General features: G+C 35.8%; 3 protein-coding genes across 6 annotated transcripts; 2 read left to right on the top strand and 1 right to left on the bottom strand.

The window, feature by feature from the left end:
- Positions 1-128: 128 nt before the first annotated feature.
- Positions 129-3,705, bottom strand: LOC147946212 (WPP domain-associated protein-like). Its single transcript, XM_087510798.1, has 5 exons — positions 3,377-3,705; positions 898-3,154; positions 656-782; positions 451-552; positions 129-363 (listed from the first exon to the last, which is right to left on the bottom strand). Exons 2-5 carry the CDS (start codon positions 3,105-3,107, stop codon positions 298-300), a joined length of 2,505 nt encoding a protein of 834 aa, XP_087366924.1. The 5' UTR covers positions 3,108-3,154; positions 3,377-3,705; the 3' UTR covers positions 129-297.
- Positions 3,706-5,679: 1,974 nt separating this feature from the next.
- LOC104781870 (nuclear transcription factor Y subunit A-4) lies at positions 5,680-7,599 on the top strand. Of its 3 annotated transcripts, none has more exons than XM_010506641.2 (6): positions 5,680-5,817; positions 6,075-6,144; positions 6,233-6,351; positions 6,739-6,822; positions 6,912-7,076; positions 7,148-7,599. In XM_010506641.2, exons 2-6 carry the CDS (start codon positions 6,117-6,119, stop codon positions 7,355-7,357), a joined length of 606 nt encoding a protein of 201 aa, XP_010504943.1. In that variant the 5' UTR covers positions 5,680-5,817; positions 6,075-6,116; the 3' UTR covers positions 7,358-7,599. The 3 variants fall into 3 exon arrangements, with proteins under 3 accessions (XP_010504943.1, XP_010504944.1, XP_010504946.1); XM_010506642.3 differs by having other exon boundaries at positions 5,816-5,907; XM_010506644.2 differs by lacking the exon at positions 5,680-5,817 and adding an exon at positions 5,820-5,931.
- Positions 7,600-14,193: 6,594 nt separating this feature from the next.
- Positions 14,194-19,350, top strand: LOC104781869 (homeobox-leucine zipper protein ATHB-14). 2 transcript variants are annotated; one of them, XM_010506640.3, is made up of 17 exons: positions 14,194-14,906; positions 15,452-15,611; positions 15,734-15,849; positions 15,935-16,025; positions 16,122-16,217; positions 16,309-16,506; positions 16,585-16,740; positions 16,829-16,903; positions 16,993-17,099; positions 17,184-17,373; positions 17,463-17,651; positions 17,742-17,822; positions 17,908-18,048; positions 18,127-18,440; positions 18,540-18,654; positions 18,744-18,893; positions 18,977-19,350. In XM_010506640.3, exons 1-17 carry the CDS (start codon positions 14,689-14,691, stop codon positions 19,121-19,123), a joined length of 2,544 nt encoding a protein of 847 aa, XP_010504942.2. In that variant the 5' UTR covers positions 14,194-14,688; the 3' UTR covers positions 19,124-19,350. The 2 variants fall into 2 exon arrangements, with proteins under 2 accessions (XP_010504942.2, XP_087367705.1); XM_087511579.1 differs by having other exon boundaries at positions 14,338-14,906; positions 16,309-16,740.
- The last annotated feature ends 1,556 nt before the right edge of the window (positions 19,351-20,906 follow it).

The following is a 20,906-nucleotide window of genomic DNA, read 5'->3' as shown; positions in this document are numbered from 1 at the left end:
GCCGTCACAGCCTGCGGATACCATTATTGCGTGGGTTGATAGGCAGGTTAGAGACCAGCTCCTTGCTATAGGTCTAATGGGTGATCGGAGATACGATGAAGGTTTTCAAATGTGGCTGCAATCTCGAGTTTAGCATAAGATTTTTCTTAGTGATCGAAAATCACATATTGCGATTGATGACAATACATTACTACATTTCCAAACCCTATCTACTAAACAAAACTAAAGATCAACAACATCAAATAATCCTGAGTCATAAGGGACATAAATAAACTAGTGTGGAAGAGATCCAACTTATCAATCTAATGGTCTCTTTGATTCTCCGCTAAGTTCTCTCCGGACAAGCTTCAAGATCTCAATGATCTGCAAAGTCATAAAGTATCGTCTGATCATACAAAAATCAATCTTAAATAGATTAGGAGAAAATGTGTAGAGAGAGAGAACGCTTACGCCAGGGTAATGTTTTAGGATTGGAGAGTAATGATCGAGAGCGATATATATTTTCTCAAGAAGATCCAAGAGAGTTTCAACCTCATCACCAAGAAGATCAACCTGTGATTCAACAACCATACACACATTATTTTTGAATGACAAATTGCAAACACTCTATTGTATGTAAGAGTATTAAACTTGCGATAGGTGCAATGATACTCACCTCGGCCTCGGCCTTCTGGAGGTCACAACACTTCTTCTCCAGCCGTTGCTGGTACGTCGATGCTTTCCCCTTGACTTCATTTATTTGATGTGACAGATCACTCAATTGACTCTGCATGTTTTTCAACCTAAGTCCCAAAAAAGTTCTCACACTATTAGTATCTGATTGCTGTTGAACCAAGGATAAAGTACTTGTATATCCATGTCTAAAGGTAAAGAAAGAAAACAGAGATAAAAGGGTACCTAAAATTTGTTTTTTGCGTCTTTTCAGCAATCAAACCCTCTAAAATGTCGAACCCTTTTATTAATTTAGGAGGAACCACCAAGTCCAGAGACACAAGTTGCTTCTCCAGTGTCTCTTTCTCTGCTTTTGCCACTGATAACTTCTCCTCTGTTTTCCTTTTCTCATTTTTCATTTCCTTCAAACCCTCTCTTGCTAACTCTAACTCTTCTCTTAACTTGGATATCTTTGTCTCATAACCTTCTATTTTCTCTAACTCGCGTGCCGAAACAACTCTCAGTGCTTCGTTTTTATCATGAATCTCTGTTTGTTGCTGTTCGATCTGTGATTGCAGATCGTTAATCTGGTGAGAGACTAACTCAAATCTCTTTCTCTCTGTAGCCAAGCTATTCTCAGCTGTTTGGACTAAATTATCCTTCTCCTTGACGAGACACCCTAGCCTATGAATCTCCAATTTCAGTCTTTCCTTGTCAACCATCTCTGATCTCAGAGTTTCTTCTTTTTCTGTTACATGCATGTTCAACTCAACGATTTTCTTATGAGCTTCCTTCAAGGCTTCTTTGTATATGACTGAACAACACTCTTCCATCATGACGGACTCGACACAAGAGTCTTCAAATTCATCCTTCCTTTCACGGGCTTCTTTACTCGCACGATCTTCCAGTATCAACTCATATGCTTCTTTCAACATACAGTACTCTAAATCTGTCTCCTTTTTTGCACATGTAATCTGGCCTACTGTCTCCGTCACAAAACACCCATAAACATCTTTATAGATAGAAGCTTCAACACAAGAATCCTCAACATCTGATTCGAGCTTTCGGATCAACTCTTGATGATCTGCCTCAGCTTGGGAAAGCTGTGACATCTTCTCAGCAGCATCTGAAAGTATATCTTTCAGTTGAAGATTTTCCAGAAGAAGAGAATCCACTTGGCGTTTGATATCAGCATCGTGCTTACCCTCAGACACCAACTTTTCATCTTCCATCAGAATCTTATCCAATTTAGAGATGACAAATGGGATCTTCTTTTTCAGCGCCTCTAGCTCCTTATCCTTCCCCACAAAAGTAAAAGAACCCCTTTCCTGTAAATTCAAATACTTGCGCTTATAGGTAAAACATTGCTCTGTCATGTCTTGTATTTTATAATCATGGTCTCTCTTCATTTTATTCATCTCGATCTTGAAGTGATTGATCAACTCATCACATGACATGTGCTTTAAAGTCTCATTATTCTCCGGCATGAAGTCAATAGAACTCTCTTCATGCTTACCGTTATCCTTAACTAAAGAAACTGAATTAAGGCTTCCCGACATCTTGCGTTGCAACTTCTCCACTCTTTTCCGGTCCCCTTCCTCCCCTGCCTCGATGTCCCCATTTTCATGATCCAAAAACGATTTACGAATTGCCTCTAGTTCCTGGCGCAGACCAGTAATCTCTTTGATATTCCCAAGTATCAGACTTCTATTACCACCAAATTCAGCTTTTTGGTCCAACAGTCTCTGTTCATACTCATCCTTAAGACTCCGAACAAAGCTGGTCACCACTAGAGTTTCAATCTCTTTTCGACAATCATGCTCATGCTGCCACGAGGAAGGGACTTCCATATCATTCCTGCGCTTCACCACGGTCTCTAGAATGCTCTTCAAGGAATCAAGCATTTTATCAACAGTTTTGGACCTGGTCTCATGCAGACTGCTGTCTAAACCCAATTTCTCATCCAGGTTGCCGTCTGATTCATTGACGTGAATATACTCTCTCAAATTAGTGAGTTCTTTAACAAGCATCATCAACTGTTTTCTCGCTTCGTTTTTAAGACTGCCTAAAGACCCCTGACTAAGTTCATCTGAAGTATCCAAACACGCTTTACCATGAATCAAAGGGGACTCATTCTCTTCAGAACCCACATGGTACAAAAGCAACCTCTCCTTAATCCTAGACAACTCGAGGTCTTTCAGAGCAATATTCTCAGCAGCCTCAGACTCAATAGCAGTAACCATTCCCCTTATAATGGAGTCGCTGACAGCTCTTGAGATAGTCAAACGGTCATTTATATCCTCCCAGTAAGAATCTAAATCCTCGAGGAAATCAACATCAGGATTTTCATTCTCTTTTAAAAGACCATCAATCTCAAGTGCTGATGATGATAATAAACTGTCATCATGAAACTCTAAACTACCATTCTCAGCCGCCATCACAACCTCTTCCTCCATAAAGCGTTATATTGAATTATTCCCAACCACTCTTTCTCACAATAGCCCTAAGGGAGGGAGATTAAGCAGTTTCATTTAGTAAAAATTCAATTAAAAAATCAAAACTTTACAACACTGGAATTAACAAAAGGTTCATGGTTTCTTAATCAAGACCAATTCCATAAGAAACAGGAGGAACCCATCTAATGAATTGAGATATTACAAAACCTAGAAAAATAAAAATCAAAACTTTAACGGGCATAACCAAAATAAGGGAGAAGCAAACTTACAAGTAGCTTTGAGAAGAGCTAACACAGCTTCGATTTCAACGGTTTCTTCGGTTGGCAGCGTTTTAGGGTTTCCGAAGAAAACGCATAGAAAAGGGGTGAAAAGGCGAAAGAGAGGCGCTTACGACACACCTGAGAGAGACCGGAGCGGGAGACTCCGGGATTCTCGAGAACAAAGTTGCTAAGTGCCAGCTCCTTTTCTTGATTTTACCAAAATACCCCTCTAATTTTTGTCTTTTGTATTCACACTATCACTAATGTATGTTGTTGTATAATCTGTGTGTTTGACTCTTTCTGCTCTCGATTTGTTTTTATTATTTTTATTTTTTCATGCAAGACGAAATGTATTAAAATCCTGTTTAAATCGGTCAAGCTCATTCCAACAAATTAAGTTCATAGTGGATTGTGCATGTTTTTGTGAGTTGTTGGAGTCAATCCATTAATTCCAAAGTTCAATACTTACTTCATTGAGTTAAATAAAAATTTAATGGTGCAACTTATATCATATAGTATGATTGATATAATTTTAATATTCATCAAAATGTGTTGGTAAAACTTAATTTTATGCAAATTCGACAGAATTTTGGTTAACTCATAATGATCAGTAGATCTCATAATCATTAAGGTTCTACCTAATACAAAATCATTGTAGTCCAGTCCACCTAATCCAATAATTATATTATCTAAATTCTTTTTAAAAGGGTACTAATAAAAGGTGTCTCAGAGTTGAACCAATCCAGCCATAAATTTATAACCTCTCTTTTGGAATTCTAAATTTCTTTTGGTCTGTGCTTCGTTAAAGAAAAATATTGTTTGTTTAGTATGAAACTTTCAATTCATTTTTGATTTAGGATGATAATTTAAAATTTCTATCCCGCATCTATATTTTGGGTAATATATCTAGATTTTTTGTGGAAATGGTTGATCTTGAAATATTAAAAATATACAGTGTGATATTATTATAAGGCTTAAAATGAATTTGTTGGTAGTTTTAGTTGGCAAATTCCCTTATATCTGTAGATGTTGAAACTCAATATTTCTATATTTCATAGATTTTAGATGCAATTGAAAGAAGAAGAAAATGAGAAAACATGATTTGAAACTAAATGCATTGGAGAGAACATGTTCAAGAAGCCTACTTTGGAGTTTGGAAACATGGAACAAGGCAAAACAACACTTGATCCATAGTTGGATTCTTAACTTAACAGTTAGTAAAGAATATCTCATCCTTATCTTTATTTCTATCCAGTTTATGTATTTTGTCTCATCTCTATTTTTTTTTTTTTTTTTTTTTTTTACAATTCTAAGATTATATTCCTTTCAAAGAAATGACAACACTAGAAAAGATGGAAAAAAAAATTTCTTAACAATACTATATAAGTTATATAGTTTCTGAATCACAATGATCTAAATATTTTGAGAAAACACAAGAATAGTGCGGTAGAATTTTTGAACAATTCTTTCACTAATGATATGTACAGTATATGTGTTAGATGTGAATGAACGACTGTTTCGTTTAATATACACCAGATTAAGTAAGTAGTTAACCGGTGGTGATGCTCAGTTCTTCCTTTGCTTTTATATGTTTAAATAGTCTTTTTTTGTTGAATCATCGACTAGGATATATATAGATTATGGTTAGAGTGTAGTGTTGTTAAATCCTTCTTTCAAGTTTATCTCAATGCTAACCGATATTTATAACCCAAAACTAAAAAGTCTTCTGATTTATTATCCAAAACTTAAAAATACTTTTTAATTACATGAAACGTGTTTTGTGAAGATGTATGAGTCAGTCGGTCACTTATTCCATTTGTCTATAAAAGGTTTTGTTTCCATCCGTGTACCGAAATCAAACCAATCTAAAATTGAATTTACACTCGGTTTAATTGTCTCTAAAATTCGAACAAAACCAAAAGCGAAACGGAGGAATCTTCGGTTTCGATACCGACGCTTCTTCGATGACTCACGAGTGTTGGGGCAACGGGCAGAAGTTGGGCCAAGCAAAAAAACTAGTGGAGTTGAAAAAATGAGAATATTATTCGGGCAGCTTTTTCAGATCTGCCCGTCTTTACCTACAATCTCGATCGCTGTCTCGCCACTTGTCCCCATTGTATTTGCCTCCTTTTTACTATTGAACGTCCTGTCGTTTTTCGCTCATACTCATTTGAGTTGACCTATCAGCAGTGAGAGTGGGGGACTTGCTGTGTATTCAAATGCGAAAACAGCATGATGTTTTTGATTGTTGGAGAAAAACGCTGTGAAGTGTAGAGGCTCAGACCTGAAAACGTCACGCAGTGTTCTTTGGGTTTAGGGCTCTGTTCGTCATTTCGTCTTCTTTCTTAGAAAAAAAAAAAAAAGACCAGACCTTTAACGAATTTTCTGAGGGTAAGATCCAGAGATTGATTCAATCAGCTTAATATTTCATTTTAAAAAATATAATTCAGGTAACTCCTTTTTGTTCTTTTTCCCACCAGATTTTTGAAATTTTATAGCCTTGTACTGTATCTCGTTTCTTGTATAAATGGTTTTGCTGTGTAAGTTGGGATGTGAAATTAGAGGTTACAAGATTGGTTTTTTCCTGTTCTGTGTTTGGTTTAGATTTGAGGGTCGTGATTGGATTGTGCTTGTATTCTCGGAAAACGACGGCAATCTTGTTTTATGATTTTGGTTACTGACTTTTGTGCTTTTGTTGTTGTTTCAGTTTTGTTCCTGGAAGCTATAACTAAGGACAGTCTAATGAAACATGACTTCTTCAGTTCATGAGCTTTCTGGTTTTGTCTCTCTTTCTGTACATCCCCGTCTTCTTATGCTATCTCCTTTTAACGTTTATCTTTCCTAACTGATTCTTGGGTTGGCCAGATAAGAATGATAGTCATGGGAAGCAAGAAGAACGTCCTGATTCCCAAACCCGACCACCGGTTCCTTCAGGAAGAAGTTCTGAATCTATTGATGCAACCTCTGCCTACTCAGAGCCCGTGGTAATTTCTCTAAACCAAAATCTCAAGAATGTGATCTTGATTCTGTTATAAGATGTTTGGTGTAATCTTGCTTTCTGTTCTTAGATGTTTTGTGTTTATAGTTTCTCTCTTTTTCTATGCTTACTAGTGTTTGTTTTGATACTTACAAAAGCCTAAATCTCGACTTTTGCTTGAGCTAGTTCAAGCAGGAAGGTTTTGACTTCTTTTGTCCCATGATTATTATCACCTTTTCTGCTAATATTTAGACTTAGTGCGAATGTAAACTTTGAAAACAAGGCTTGAGATAGTAATGATTCCAAGGAATGCAAAGATTTTCATTATTCTCTAGTTGAGAACTGAGATGCTAATGGTTTTTTTTTGTTTTTTGTGTGTGTGTTGGTGTTGAAGGCACATGGGCTCTACCCGTATCCAGATCCTTACTACAGAAGCGTCTTTGCACAGCAACCGTACCTTCCACATCCCTATCCTGGGGTATGTATTATTACTCCTCCCCTATGTCGGCTTCTTGATATTTAAAATTGCATCTGTTTTATTGTAAACACTTTTTTTTTGGTTGTCAGGTACAATTGCAGTTAATGGGAATGCAGCAACCAGGGGTTCCATTACAATGTGATGCAGTCGAGGAGCCTGTTTTTGTTAACGCAAAACAATACCACGGTATACTCAGGCGCAGGCAATCCCGGGCAAAACTCGAGGCACGAAATAGAGCCATCAAGTCAAAGAAGGTGAACTCCTTGGCAGGTTCAAACCTGTAAATTCTTTAGTTGATTGCTTTCTAACATGTTCTTGTTTTCAGCCGTACATGCATGAATCTCGGCATTTACATGCTATAAGACGGCCAAGAGGATGTGGTGGCCGGTTTCTCAATGCCAAGAAGAAAAATGGAGAACACAAGGAGGAAGAGGAGGAGGAGGCATCCTCTGATGAGAACACTTCAGAAGCAAGTTCCAGCCTCCGGTCGGAGAAATTAGCCATTGCTGCTTCTGCTCCTAATGGTAGATCTTGAGTAAGGTTCCTGCTGGACAACAAACCACAGTTTAGTTTCTGTTTTTGGGTGGATGTTTGTCTCAGAGCATCATCGTCTTTAGTGTTTTTGGACGTCTCTGTGTATAGGTTATTTGCTAGGGTTACGTTGTTTTAGTGATTAGAAATAATACTGAGCAAAGAAATGAAAAGTGTGATTGAAAGTATTGTTGTACCAAAATGATTATTATTTTTTTTTGGAATATGAACTCATGTTTTTGGAAAGTATACTACTAATGTAGCTTTGTTTGCTATGAACTTGATGGTAAAGTTAAGAGTCAAAATTGCGCTATAGATTGTGTATAAAGTTGAAGCAATACTGTATATTTGACGGATTAACCTTTTCCTAAACTTAATGGGTATGTGAAATGCATTCCGGACTCATGATGTGGACTATCACAATGCTCACTTTCAAAGTGTGCCCATTAAACACATTGCATATACGACCATGACATACATAATTTTACAATCGCAGTTTTCTTATATACGCGCTGTTGCTTGCGTTTCGAATTGTTCTATAGTTCTGTTTTAGTTTTGTCAAATCCTTCAACCTTTACACATCACTTTTTAACTATTTTCTGACCACATATAAACTTAAGAACTAAAATAGAAACATTTTTTTCACTCTTAGAATTTAAATTATGACATAGTAGTAGAAACATGGTAGTACAAGGCACTATACTACAAACCTCAATTGTTTTAATAAAATAAAAGATTCACCAATTTTTTTTTTTTTAAAGAGTACAAATTTTCTAATATCATTTTTAGAAAACTGTTTGGTTTTAGTTCGACTAAACTTTGTTTGGATTGAAGGTTTTAAGATATATATTGGTATATAGATATGTTCGAATGAATTTGGCACATAGATACGTACATCGATCGAATTAGTTGGTTCGTTCTAGGAAGAAGGTATTATATTCTTATATAGTTTGCCACTTTTTATATGTGCACTAAGCATAATCATTTCATTTCCAGACAATTTATATGTCTGAAGTCATGTTTTGTTCTCTTGCGCCTTTTCTATTATTTCTTTTTATATAAACCGTAATTTAACAAGGTTCCTTAAAAGCATTGCTTTGATTTTCAGACAGCTTCTGGCTGAAGTTTGGGTTGTTGGCTTGCGCTTTAGCTACTGTCTCTTTGGAGTTTACACAAGTTGATGTAAAATCTTCGAAGACTTTTTAAAACATAGTAACCAACGTATGTATAAAATAATGACTGACACATCACACATGCGTTTCCTTCTCTAGGAATTTTTTTGACTTACCTAAATAGCAAACAATTATTACTATATGAAAGTTCTCATAAGCTTAAAACATACATGTTCACAGATCATGTCAAAGTCATATCATGGGACGTACGTTTTCTTCTGATCAAAATTTGGCACATAAGTGTAATAGTATGTTGGTGCTGTTCTCATGGGTTCTTCCTAGATTCGAATCCGACTTCCATGTAATGAACAGAGTAATGGTGGTGGTTGTTGGTTCGTACCTGCAGTACTTACGCATTGGGGGCCGGCTTCCATTAATATCAGTCTTTGTGATGTTAACCGCATTTGGAAATTAATGAATTTTATCCTCACGCTTAATTAGTATTCAGTGAAATGGTTTTTGATCTCTTAACAATTTCTTTAGGCGCAGTAAGAGTGAATTTATGAATTCTTAAGATTTGAAAAAGAACCCTTTTAGAAAAGGTTTTTAAAAAGTTTAAAAAACTATGTTTAATGATTAGAAAAATATATAACAAAATATTTTGGGAATGTTTTCAAATGGCGACTGCAGCATCAAAAGATCTATGCGTTGTTGGTAAGGTCACATACACACATATGCACTAAGTGGTTTCCGTGTGTGAATAAAAATATATGGTTCATATGCGTGGTGTGTGGGAAGATGTATATAACTCGTATCATATATAAATAGGGAATGATTGCTGGAGATGTCTAGTTCAGCCTGGTATCTCAAGGCACACCTGGCTATCGTGGCGGTGGTGGAGCTTGTGGTCTCTCCCCATCACCAGTATTTTGCTCTCATGTTACTGTCACGCTCCTCGCTTCTCGGTAACTACTTGGTACAGATCTTTCAACATGGTGCGGCAAGGTGACTGTATCTTGGACCCATTCTCGGGCACTCGACTCTTGGGAATTCATTCCCACCCTACATGTTGTCTCCCTTTCCAGGGAGCTGATGATTCGTCATTAGTGCGAGTTAAGTTTTTAAAAACCCGTCAGAATCTTTGCATTCCGTTATGGCAATTTGTCGGTCTGCGGCCGGTGATTCGTTTTTGGACAGTCCTTCGCCATCTCATGTGGACTATCAGCTTTATGGTTCACCCTATCTATGCGGCTTGTATGCTCTTCTATCTTCTTAGTATTAGCTTTTGTTGTTGTACTTTATGTTTGTATCTTTATTGTCATGTTGGGATGATGTGGTTCGCAAGGAACCTATTAATCTTTATTGTGTTATCTTCCCATATAAATTTGTTGACTGTTGTAAAGACTCACTCTAGAGGAGAGCTTTTGTCACTAGCTTAATGAAATGGGGTTTGGTTGTAAAAAAAAAAAAAAAAACGTCCCATTATATTTTTATCACAAGTATCTTCATAATGTACTTCGTCATCTTCTAGCCATAAACTGTGTTTATAATGTAGAGATTTTGATGCTAAATTGATAATATCTATTTCCTAATTTGAGTTGCACACACAGTGTGTACATACAAAGATACTAGAAGGAAAATTAAAAATTGAAATCAACTCCGTATCTCTTGTTCAGCTCTTCTCGATCATATATATGCTGATCATCATACCATAATCAACTATTGTTATCTAACTTGTTTGAGACATTAAGATTTATGTAACGTACGGATCCATTATTTAATTGAATAGTATAATCTTTTGAGTAACGGATCACACCCTAAACGATCATCTTCTAATAGTATAATCTTTTGAGTAACGGATCATAATGATATTTTGAGTAACGGATCCAATGTTTGATTAAAAACGATCATCTTCTTCATCAGAATTCTTCAAAATCAAACTCGATGTTGTCAGATGACGTAATCGGAAAATTGTATATTTGTGGAACGTCTTTTATAAGTTCGATTTAAAACCTCATGGCGAGTAATATCCACAAACTTTAATCCCACTCATAATTATTAAATTATATACTATATATGAATATTAATATGATCAAAACAATATATGCATGAGCAGCCTATCAAACTTGGAGCCTTCCTTTCTATCCATGCCTGACTTTACACCTCTATCATGCCCATGCATGGGTCCCTTTCTCCACCTCTTTAATCTCTCCTCTTTAAACACAAATAGAAACAAGAGATGTGAGATTGAAGCAAAGCAAGAAGAACACAATTGTGACAAAAATAGGGCTTTTCATTTGACTTTTTTTTTTTCTTCTAATAAAACTTTCATTTCATTCCAAAGAGTGGAATAAAAAGACACTTGTGCTTTTTCCTTTCATTGAGTGTGTGATTTCAATATCATTGCTGCAGCGATTTCCCATTTATGGAGTAAATCCATGTTTTGTTTTTGGTTTACTTTAAATTTATATATACGAAGTTTGATTAGCTATTATGGTGCTTTATATATTGTCGTACAGTATATTGTTTTACAGACCACATAACAAGTGTTTAAACCGAATAATTAAGTAAGTTAAATGCTGTACTCTGTAGCGCTAACGTGGCCATCGGTTTTTATTATTTTTTATTTCGTAGTAAAAGATTCTAGTCTTAAGCCAAATTTTGGAATTTGCAGATCCATATGTAAAATTTGTAGTGCCTATAGAGAAAATATGTTTAAGGAAAACTGATCTCTAGTTTCGACTTAACTCTAACCAATGATATTGTGTTGGTGATACCATGTAGAATGGTTAGATTTAATGATGGTACGTACGATCCCCCTAACTTTCATATAAATTTTTGCACTCAGTGATATCTGATAAGTGATGACTATATACTATATTTCAGATAAAAATTTAGGCCATTCCATAAGTATAAATGTAGGGTTGTGAAATAAGTTTCAGTTCAACTGCACTAATTAGTTTGACTCCAAATTAGATGTTATTAGACTGCACTCCTTGTGTATATCTCAGTTTATAGTAAACTTCTGTATATATATTATCTTTCAACCTTGGACGGCGTTAGGAAATTAGCATTTCACTTGGTGGTCTATCTTGTTAATTAGGATCGAATATTCAAATACCTTTATAAACATAAGTCACGAAACCGGATTCATACTGATATATAATGCATGTTATTGACAAAAAAAAAAAAAAAAAAAAAAAAAATCACATGTGAAACAAGATAGATCTATAATGGAGCTCCAAAAGGAAGTATAGAAATGGTGGAAAATGACACCAACAAAAGAAGAAGAAGAAGAAAAAACATTGTAAATTTGGGAAATCAAGCAATGTAATATGTGACATGGGAACAAGAGTGAGTGGACTTGGCCCAGTGGGGTACTCTCTTGCTCCATGCCTCTTGCTAAAAATATAAAGTTGGCACAACAAATAAAAATATATATAGACAAAGCCAATTATTATTTTGTAAAGATAGATATTGTCAAATTAAAAGGTTTGACATTCTTTTTTCCTCCAGCAACCAAACTATGCACTCTATTTATGGTTTCTTTATTTTCCTTATTATGAAAGCATCCAAAGCCTTTTAGATAAGAGGGTTAAAGAGCACTGCATTATGTATAATGCGTTATGGGTGTATCCCTTCTTTCCCTTTCAAAGGATTCGAGCCGAGGAAACAGGGAACATTCAAAATACAAATTGCTGATTACTTATTACACAGGTTTTTGTATTTGAGTGAGTAAAATACGTAAAACATGATCTATGTTTAATCGTTGTTAATTATTGTAATACCAAAATATATGATATACTTTCGATAAAAACATAGTGATTTCTAAAAACATTTACAACACATTCCATGGGTTATACTTATACTAATACTAGGGACCATAGTTCAAAGACGATATACGAGGAAAGAGTAATATGAAAATGGTTTACAAAATGAAAATGAAATTGGTCGTATAAGGTTATATATATAGGACCATAGTTCAAAATGAAAATGGTGTACATGCAAATGCAAGAGTAAAATGCCGCGTGATGAGAAAAGAAAACTCAAACTCAAAAGGAAATATGTTTTGAGTGGCGCGATAAGAAACCTCGTAATATATATTGTGTAATTTAATACTAATGTTGAGTGGTGTTTTATGGAAAGAATAAAACTTGAAAAGAATTTATTTATTTTGCGTGCATTCGATGGAGAAAAGTAGTTGTAATCTTTTTATGAAAATAAAAATACTATGGTTAATTGCACACAACACTAGCTAGAGAAGAAAACAACACTAGCTAGAGAAGAAAAGGGTGAGTATGTATGTATATGTATAGGGGGGCTACGTGGGTGGTATCTGCCATGTAGAAAATCGAAGCGCATGCACAAAGTTGGACTCATGATGAGACTTCACATGACCTCTTCCTAGCTTCATTTATTCCTCTCTCTCTCTGTATATAATACTACAAAATTACTTGTATTTGGTCTTGTCCTACCGTATAGACACGTAGGACCGTAGTGTTATAAGAAGTTAGCCGTTTGTCCGAACATTGATTTGTACAACTCGTTACAGAACCCTTAAACAGATTTGTACTGACCAATGCCAAACTTGTCTCTCTTCTCTTTTTTTTTTTTTTTTTTTTTTTCTTTTTATTCCAAGAATCAGATTGAAATCAAAATATATAGTGCTAAATATTCGTTTCCATGTACATAGTTTTGATAATAAAAAGGCTAAAGCTGATTGTAAAATTGAGCATAGACTAATTGTTTTAATATTTCCGTAAAACAATATTTTAAAAACATAAAAGTCTTAAATTAAGGCATGTTTATAACTTTATTATCAATGAAAATAAAGCCGCACCACCCGTTCACGCCTCTCACGCGCTTTAGTAACATTTTCCCACACAGTTTTCCTCATGCATGCTGCATCATCATCATTCATCAGTATCTCATCATCAACCTAATGCATCCAAAGATGTACGTACATAGACACATGATGATATACATGAACATGTATAAACATCAGAATCACCATCATGATGCTCAATCAGACAGAAACAGTAGAGAGGAAAGAGGAGAGATAAACAAACTTATGTTATGTCCTTCTCACAGAGACGCTAAAGACAACAGCTTTTTTTTTTCTCTTTTTCCCCAAGTTAGCAAAATAACCATTTCGTCAAATATCCGTTTCTTCCGACAACAATTTCATATACTTCTGTATAAAATATAATAATAATATAAAAAAAGTAAAAAACAAAGATTGGCCTGTCTCTCTGCATCCTTGTTAAGTTAGTTATTTTATACTACTTATTTTTTTTATCATTACTGTTGTGGGTAGAGTAAAAATAAAACAGATGGGTTTTGCAGAGACTGTTTTGCGTATGTTGGCTTTTCTCCTTTATTGTCTTTCCCCCTTTTTTATCCTGCACCTTCTTTTAATTACTCCTATCCTAACTATTATTTTCTTTAATTGCATACTAGTACGTACTAAACAAGAATATATTTTACTGAATTAAATAATAAAATTTAGTATGTACTTAGTAATTGATTTTGTAAATAACAACATTTCTTATTCAAAAACTCCATTGCATCATTATGTAACTAAATTGTTCTGTAAAAAGTTTTTTTTTAAAAAAATTTTCTTGCAGTAGAGAACCGTAAAAGTAAAAGCTTTTATAAAATTCAACCCACCTGGCTTATTTTTTACTTTTTGCTTCGTTATTTTTTTTTTTTTTTTTTTTAGTCTTCTATCGCGCCACACAAAAAAACAAAAGGTAATTTATTTTGACAGATTTTGTTTTTAAAAATATTTTTGGGTTGGACCATGTCTTAAAAGGATCTCGAGATTGGCGTCTAGAGATGATAAAGACCCTTACTTTGCTTCCTTTAACTTGCTCGCTCCTCTTATCTTCTCCTTCCTCTCTCAGCCATTGTCTCTCTCTGGCGTTTTCTGCCTTGCGCTGCGCTTATAAGAAACACCAAATAAACCGAAAGGAATAAAAATTTAAACTTTCTTTTTTAATTTCTTTTTCTTTCCCCCAAACTCCTTTTTTTTCATTTCTCACCACCATTATCTCATGAACGTGAGTGGAGGCTCTCTCTACTCAGAGAGCCTACCCTTGAAAAGAACCCAGCAACTACAACAACAACAATAAAAAACCTAGTATTTCTCGAATTTTTCACCCCATTTGAAAGTTTCATCCTTTTTTCTTTCTTTCAAGTTCTTTACTTTAGATTTTGAGCTATGATGATGGTCCACACGATGAACAGAGAGTCGCCTGATAAAGGGTTAGATTCCGGCAAGTATGTGAGGTACACGCCGGAACAAGTGGAAGCTCTCGAGAGAGTTTACACTGAGTGCCCTAAGCCCAGCTCTTTGAGAAGACAGCAACTCATACGAGAATGTCCCATCCTCTCCAACATCGAGCCTAAACAGATCAAAGTTTGGTTTCAGAACCGCAGGTGAATTAAATTCATCTTCTTCTTCTTATTATTTCTTTAATTATTTTTATTTTTTGTTTGTATTTTGAGTATCTGAGAAGATGTTAAATGTTATTTTCCTCACTGCTTAGAAAAGTTAGTAATATTTGGGTAGTTCTTGTCTGGATCTTAGTGATCATTATGTTTCAGATTTTAGTGCAGATCCATGTCTTACAAATCTCTCAAGTTTTGTTTACGCCTTGACACATATACAGTTGAAAAAAATCTAGATTCAAGAAAGTGACATCTAATCAAATTGTCTTTGAATGCGTTCTCCTCTTTACATTTATTTCTGTCAAAAGCTTAAATAGTTAAAATAAATGTAATAGAACTTAGAACAGAGACTATGATAATGATAAATGGAAAAAAAATTACATTATCTTTTCTTTTTTATATCATTGGATGTGTTTATAAGTCAAATGGTGTTTGTCTCTGTTCATCCACTAATAACATATTAATTCACATCATACATATACATTTTGCCTTTTTTTTTGTTGGTTTACTGACAGCTTCTTTTTGATTTTAAGATGTCGAGAGAAGCAGAGGAAAGAAGCTGCTCGTCTTCAAACAGTGAACAGAAAGCTCAATGCTATGAACAAACTCTTGATGGAAGAGAATGATCGTTTGCAGAAGCAAGTTTCCCACTTGGTCTATGAGAATGGCCACATGAAACATCAACTTCACACTGTAAAGTCTTCATTATTTTTTTTTTTGCTCTATTCTATTAGTATCTGTGTGATATATTATTATTATTATTATTATATATGAATCATTTTGTTTACAAGTTGTTACCTTTTTTTGGAATGCAGGCTTCTGGGACGACCACTGACAACAGCTGTGAGTCTGTGGTCGTGAGTGGTCAGCAACATCAACAGCAAAACTCAAATCCTCAGCATCTCCAACGAGATGCTAACAACCCAGCTGGGTGAGCTTTTCTTCTCTGCTCTTTATGTCCCTCAGCTTGTTGAAATCTATATGACAACTTATATGGTTTCTTTTTGTTGTTATAGTCTCCTTTCTATAGCAGAGGAGGCCCTTGCAGAGTTCCTTTCCAAGGCTACAGGAACTGCTGTTGACTGGGTGCAGATGATTGGGATGAAGGTAAAAAATATAACTTCTCAAGTTGTATAATCTGATGTCTTAAAGATGTAATTTTTTTTTACTGGTTACTGACTGAACCTTCTTTTGCTGGTCTAGCCTGGTCCGGATTCTATTGGCATCGTCGCTATTTCCCGCAACTGCAGTGGAATTGCAGCACGTGCCTGCGGTCTCGTGAGTTTAGAACCCATGAAGGTATAAGTGTGATTCTGTTTCATTCTTCTATGGTTTGTGTTTGTGATCAGGATAAATACATAATCTTGTTTGAAAAAATAAATAACTATAGGTCGCTGAAATCCTCAAAGATCGTCCATCTTGGCTCCGTGATTGTCGATGTGTGGATACTCTGAGTGTGATACCTGCTGGAAACGGTGGGACTATCGAGCTTATATACACACAGATGTATGCTCCGACAACATTGGCAGCTGCTCGTGACTTTTGGACGCTGAGATATAGTACTTGTTTAGAAGATGGAAGCTATGTGGTGAGTTCTTGGTCTTGGATCTGTTTTGTGGTTTCTATTTTAATACTACTTCATGTTGTCTTCACTCACTGTCTTCAGGTTTGTGAGAGGTCTCTTACTTCTGCAACTGGTGGCCCCACTGGACCACCTTCTTCAAGCTTTGTGAGAGCTGAAATGCGACCAAGCGGTTTTCTTATCCGTCCTTGTGAGGGTGGTGGCTCTATTCTCCACATTGTTGATCATGTTGATTTGGATGTAAGTGACAACTCAAATTGGTTTCAAAACATATCAGCTCTCTTTTATAATATGTTCATGACTTTGTTTTCTGGTTGGTTTTTGTAAGGCCTGGAGTGTCCCTGAAGTCATGAGGCCTCTTTATGAATCTTCCAAGATTCTTGCTCAGAAAATGACTGTCGCTGTAAGTTCAAGTAACCTTGTTCCCTAGTATATAATGACCCGGACAAACTTGGGATACTGCTGTTTTCTTATGATTGGATTCTAATTTAGGCTCTGAGACATGTGAGACAAATTGCACAAGAGACAAGTGGAGAAGTTCAGTATGGTGGAGGGCGTCAACCTGCAGTTTTAAGAACCTTCAGTCAAAGACTTTGTCGGTAAGTATCTTCTTTGACTTGAATAGCCTTATTAACAAGTGTTCATTTTTCATTATTCTGATTGTTTAAATGGATGAACTCCAGGGGTTTCAATGATGCTGTTAATGGTTTTGTGGATGATGGATGGACGCCAATGGGTAGTGATGGCGCAGAGGATATTACTGTTATGATAAACTTGTCCCCTGGGAAGTTCGGTGGTGCTCAGTACGGTAACTCCTTCCTTCCGAGCTTTGGTAGTGGCGTGCTTTGTGCCAAGGCATCTATGTTGCTTCAGGTACATATCGTAAGGATTTGTTAATGGTGAAATCTTATCTCCTGTTTCAGTCTTTATCTAACCAACTTGAATCTCATTCTTTCATCAAGAATGTTCCTCCTGCTGTGCTGATTCGGTTCCTTAGAGAACACCGCTCTGAATGGGCTGATTATGGTGTTGATGCTTATGCTGCTGCATCGCTTAGAGCAAGTCCGTTTGCTGTTCCTTGCGCTAGAGCTGGTGGGTTCCCAAGTAATCAAGTCATTCTTCCTCTTGCGCAGACAGTTGAACATGAAGAGGTACAAAAGAATAGAACAGCTTCACTTTCTCTTCTCTCTAAATACGTTCGTTTGACAATCCTAAAACATTTCTTGAATTGCTTGTTTCAGTCTCTTGAGGTGGTTAGACTTGAAGGTCACGCTTACTCACCTGAAGACATGGGTTTAGCTCGGGATATGTATTTGCTACAGGTTTTACTTCATAGTTTCACATCCAAAGTTTCTCAGTTCCTTGGTTCTCTTGTTCAAATGTTTTGACCCTTGATTCTTTTTCCAGCTTTGTAGCGGTGTTGATGAAAATGTGGTTGGAGGTTGTGCACAGCTTGTCTTTGCCCCTATAGACGAATCATTTGCTGATGATGCACCTTTGCTTCCATCTGGTTTCCGTGTCATACCTCTTGAACATAAATCAACTCCGGTAATATATCTAAACGCCATTTAAAGATCAATATATATTCTTGATGCAGTAGTCTAATAGATTTTTACTGTCATATAGAACGGTGCATCTGCAAACCGTACACTTGATTTAGCCTCGGCTTTAGAAGGATCCACACGTCAAGCAGGTGACGCCGACCCAAATGGCTGTAACTTTAGGTCGGTGATAACCATAGCATTTCAGTTTACATTTGATAACCATTCAAGAGATAGTGTTGCGTCAATGGCACGTCAGTATGCGAGAAGCATAGTAGGATCGATTCAAAGGGTTGCTTTAGCCATTGCTCCTCGTCCTGGTTCCAGTATCAGTCCAATCTCTGTTCCCACTTCCCCTGAAGCTCTCACTCTGGTCCGTTGGATCTCACGGAGTTACAGGTACTTATTAGCGATCTAGGGTGTTTTTGTTTACAAAATCTGTGGATTATTTTATTTACCTGAAACTCTCTTCTTCTCTTTTCTTTTTTGGTTTTGTAGCCTTCACACTGGTGCAGGTCTCTTTGGCTCTGATTCTCAACCCAGTGGTGACACGTTGCTCCATCAGCTCTGGAATCACACTGATGCAATCTTGTGCTGCTCCCTCAAAACAAACGTAAGTGACTAGGGCTCAGATTCAGATTTCTCATTAGTGACTGAGGCATGTTTCGCATTTTTTGAGACAAGTGACACTCTCTTCTGCAGGCTTCACCGGTTTTCACATTTGCAAACCAGACTGGTTTAGACATGCTGGAAACTACTCTTGTAGCCCTTCAAGACATAATGCTAGACAAGACCCTCGATGAGTCTGGTCGTAAAGCTCTTTGCTCTGAGTTCCCCAAGATCATGCAACAGGTTTTTGTCTTTTCCTTGGGAAACCTTTTGCCATGTTCTTGGAAAATCGATGTTTAACTCTGAATCTTGATTTTGTTTGACAGGGCTATGCTCATCTTCCGGCTGGAGTATGTGCATCAAGCATGGGGAGGATGGTGTCTTACGAGCAGGCAACGGTGTGGAAAGTTCTAGAAGACGATGAATCAAACCACTGCTTAGCTTTCATGTTCGTGAATTGGTCGTTCGTTTGAAGAATTAATAAGAAGACCGGATCACTCCATTTTCCCCTTGGGAGGAAGGTTATTTATGTAAGATATTAAACTTAGGTTGCCACTATGCTTCAAAAGTATTTTGAAATTCAAGGACTAATATGTAATATGACTAATATATGATCCTTTATGGGTTGTTCTTTCGTTCCTATGTTATGGCAGAAGATATTATTATGTTAAATGTTATGAAGTCTTTTTTTGTTGTGCTAGTTTGCTTTCGAAATGTTCTTACATTTGCATGAACATTTTCTTTTGACAAGTACTTACTTGTATGTTAAATTGATGCGTCTATGTGACTATGTCCGTTATAGGTGTTTGGAGTGTATATATGTTGCAGCAGATATATAACCTATTGAATTCTCATAGTATGTAGCAAAAATAAAAATTATGAAGAAAAAGATCGGCTGAGTAATATATGTATATATATAAATTGAGAAATTACATTAAGTTTATATATATATATATATAGAGTTGGACAAGAAATTATATTAAGTTTTGTATCATATCAGGGGAAACATTTAGATATTGAGTAATATATAAATTGAGAAATTATATTAAGTTTATGCAGTTTCCTTTCAATGAAAATTTGAAATGTAAAAAAAGGTAAATGAGTGAGATAGGTTGTAATTTTTGGAGTAATTAATATGTATATCAATAATTATAACAAAAGAAAAATATATGAATTATTGATAAGTTATTATGGTAGATTTGTGTATTATTGTTTTGCATAATGGAAGGTGGTCCAATTTGAAATAGGTTCTAGTTGTGGAAGCCGTTAATAGGACTGCAAACAAATTTAAAGATTAGATTTGCATGAATCTTCACAATAAATGAAACTATCACGACTTAAAACGTATATTTGAAATCGTATCTATCATAAGAAAAGTAAATGATGATTATGCCTCCCACTCTTTAAACTTATAGGCAGAGAAACCTATAAACGTTTTTTCTCAGTAGTTGTCTACTTCAATGAAAAAGTTTTTAATGTTTTTGTACTCTAATGAGAAAGCGACCAAAATTGTTGGAAAATAGACAGTTTGGAAAACGGTGAAGTGACTATTTTGGTAAAACGGTCGCGAATCGCGATAACATACCATTATTGAAGGAAATAAGTTTATCATCAAGAAATGCATATTGCTTTTAATTATTTATATCGTTAAAACCAAAAGTTTATAAATCATACTTTTGTTTCTCATATATTTATTTTAGAGATGCATAGGTGCATGCATCACGGAACAATATACAAATTTCTTCCCCATCTCACTAAAATTTTCGAAGGCATGAGGCATCACCAAGTTTCTGATGATATATTACATCGTCAAGCTTTGTAGTCTCTTCTCTCCATCACCTTTAGACCTTTTCTATCGGGGTTTATAGGGGTTCATAAATAGAGTTCTTAAAGTTTTGGTTTCAGAAAATAAACAGTAAGATTTCCCCTTATATAAGAGACTCAAAGTTGGTTTAAGGGGTGTTACGTGTCAGCGTTTCGTTGGATGGGAGAAAAATATGAAAAAAGAATTTTTTTTTGCATAATCGATTTTTTTCATTTTTCCTTTCTCTCTCTCTTTCTCTATCGAGAGAGATGCGATTAAAACCGACTCGAAGAATTTGGGATCAGAAGAAGAATTTGAAATCAGAAGCTTGAAGTTTTTGAATCGGAGAACTTGGAATAAGAGGAAGGGATGAAGCAGGGAGTGGAGAGATAGAAATAAGTAGCGAAGACGATTTGGAAGCCAATCGCGAAAGAAAGAATCGACTAACAGTT

This window comes from Camelina sativa, chromosome 4, assembly GCF_030686135.1.
Source record: "Camelina sativa cultivar CO46 ecotype springtype chromosome 4, ASM3068613v1".
Lineage (NCBI taxonomy): Eukaryota > Viridiplantae > Streptophyta > Magnoliopsida > Brassicales > Brassicaceae > Camelina > Camelina sativa.
The sequence above is the reverse complement of the archived record's forward strand: the minus strand, read 5'-3'. Positions and strand labels throughout refer to the sequence as shown.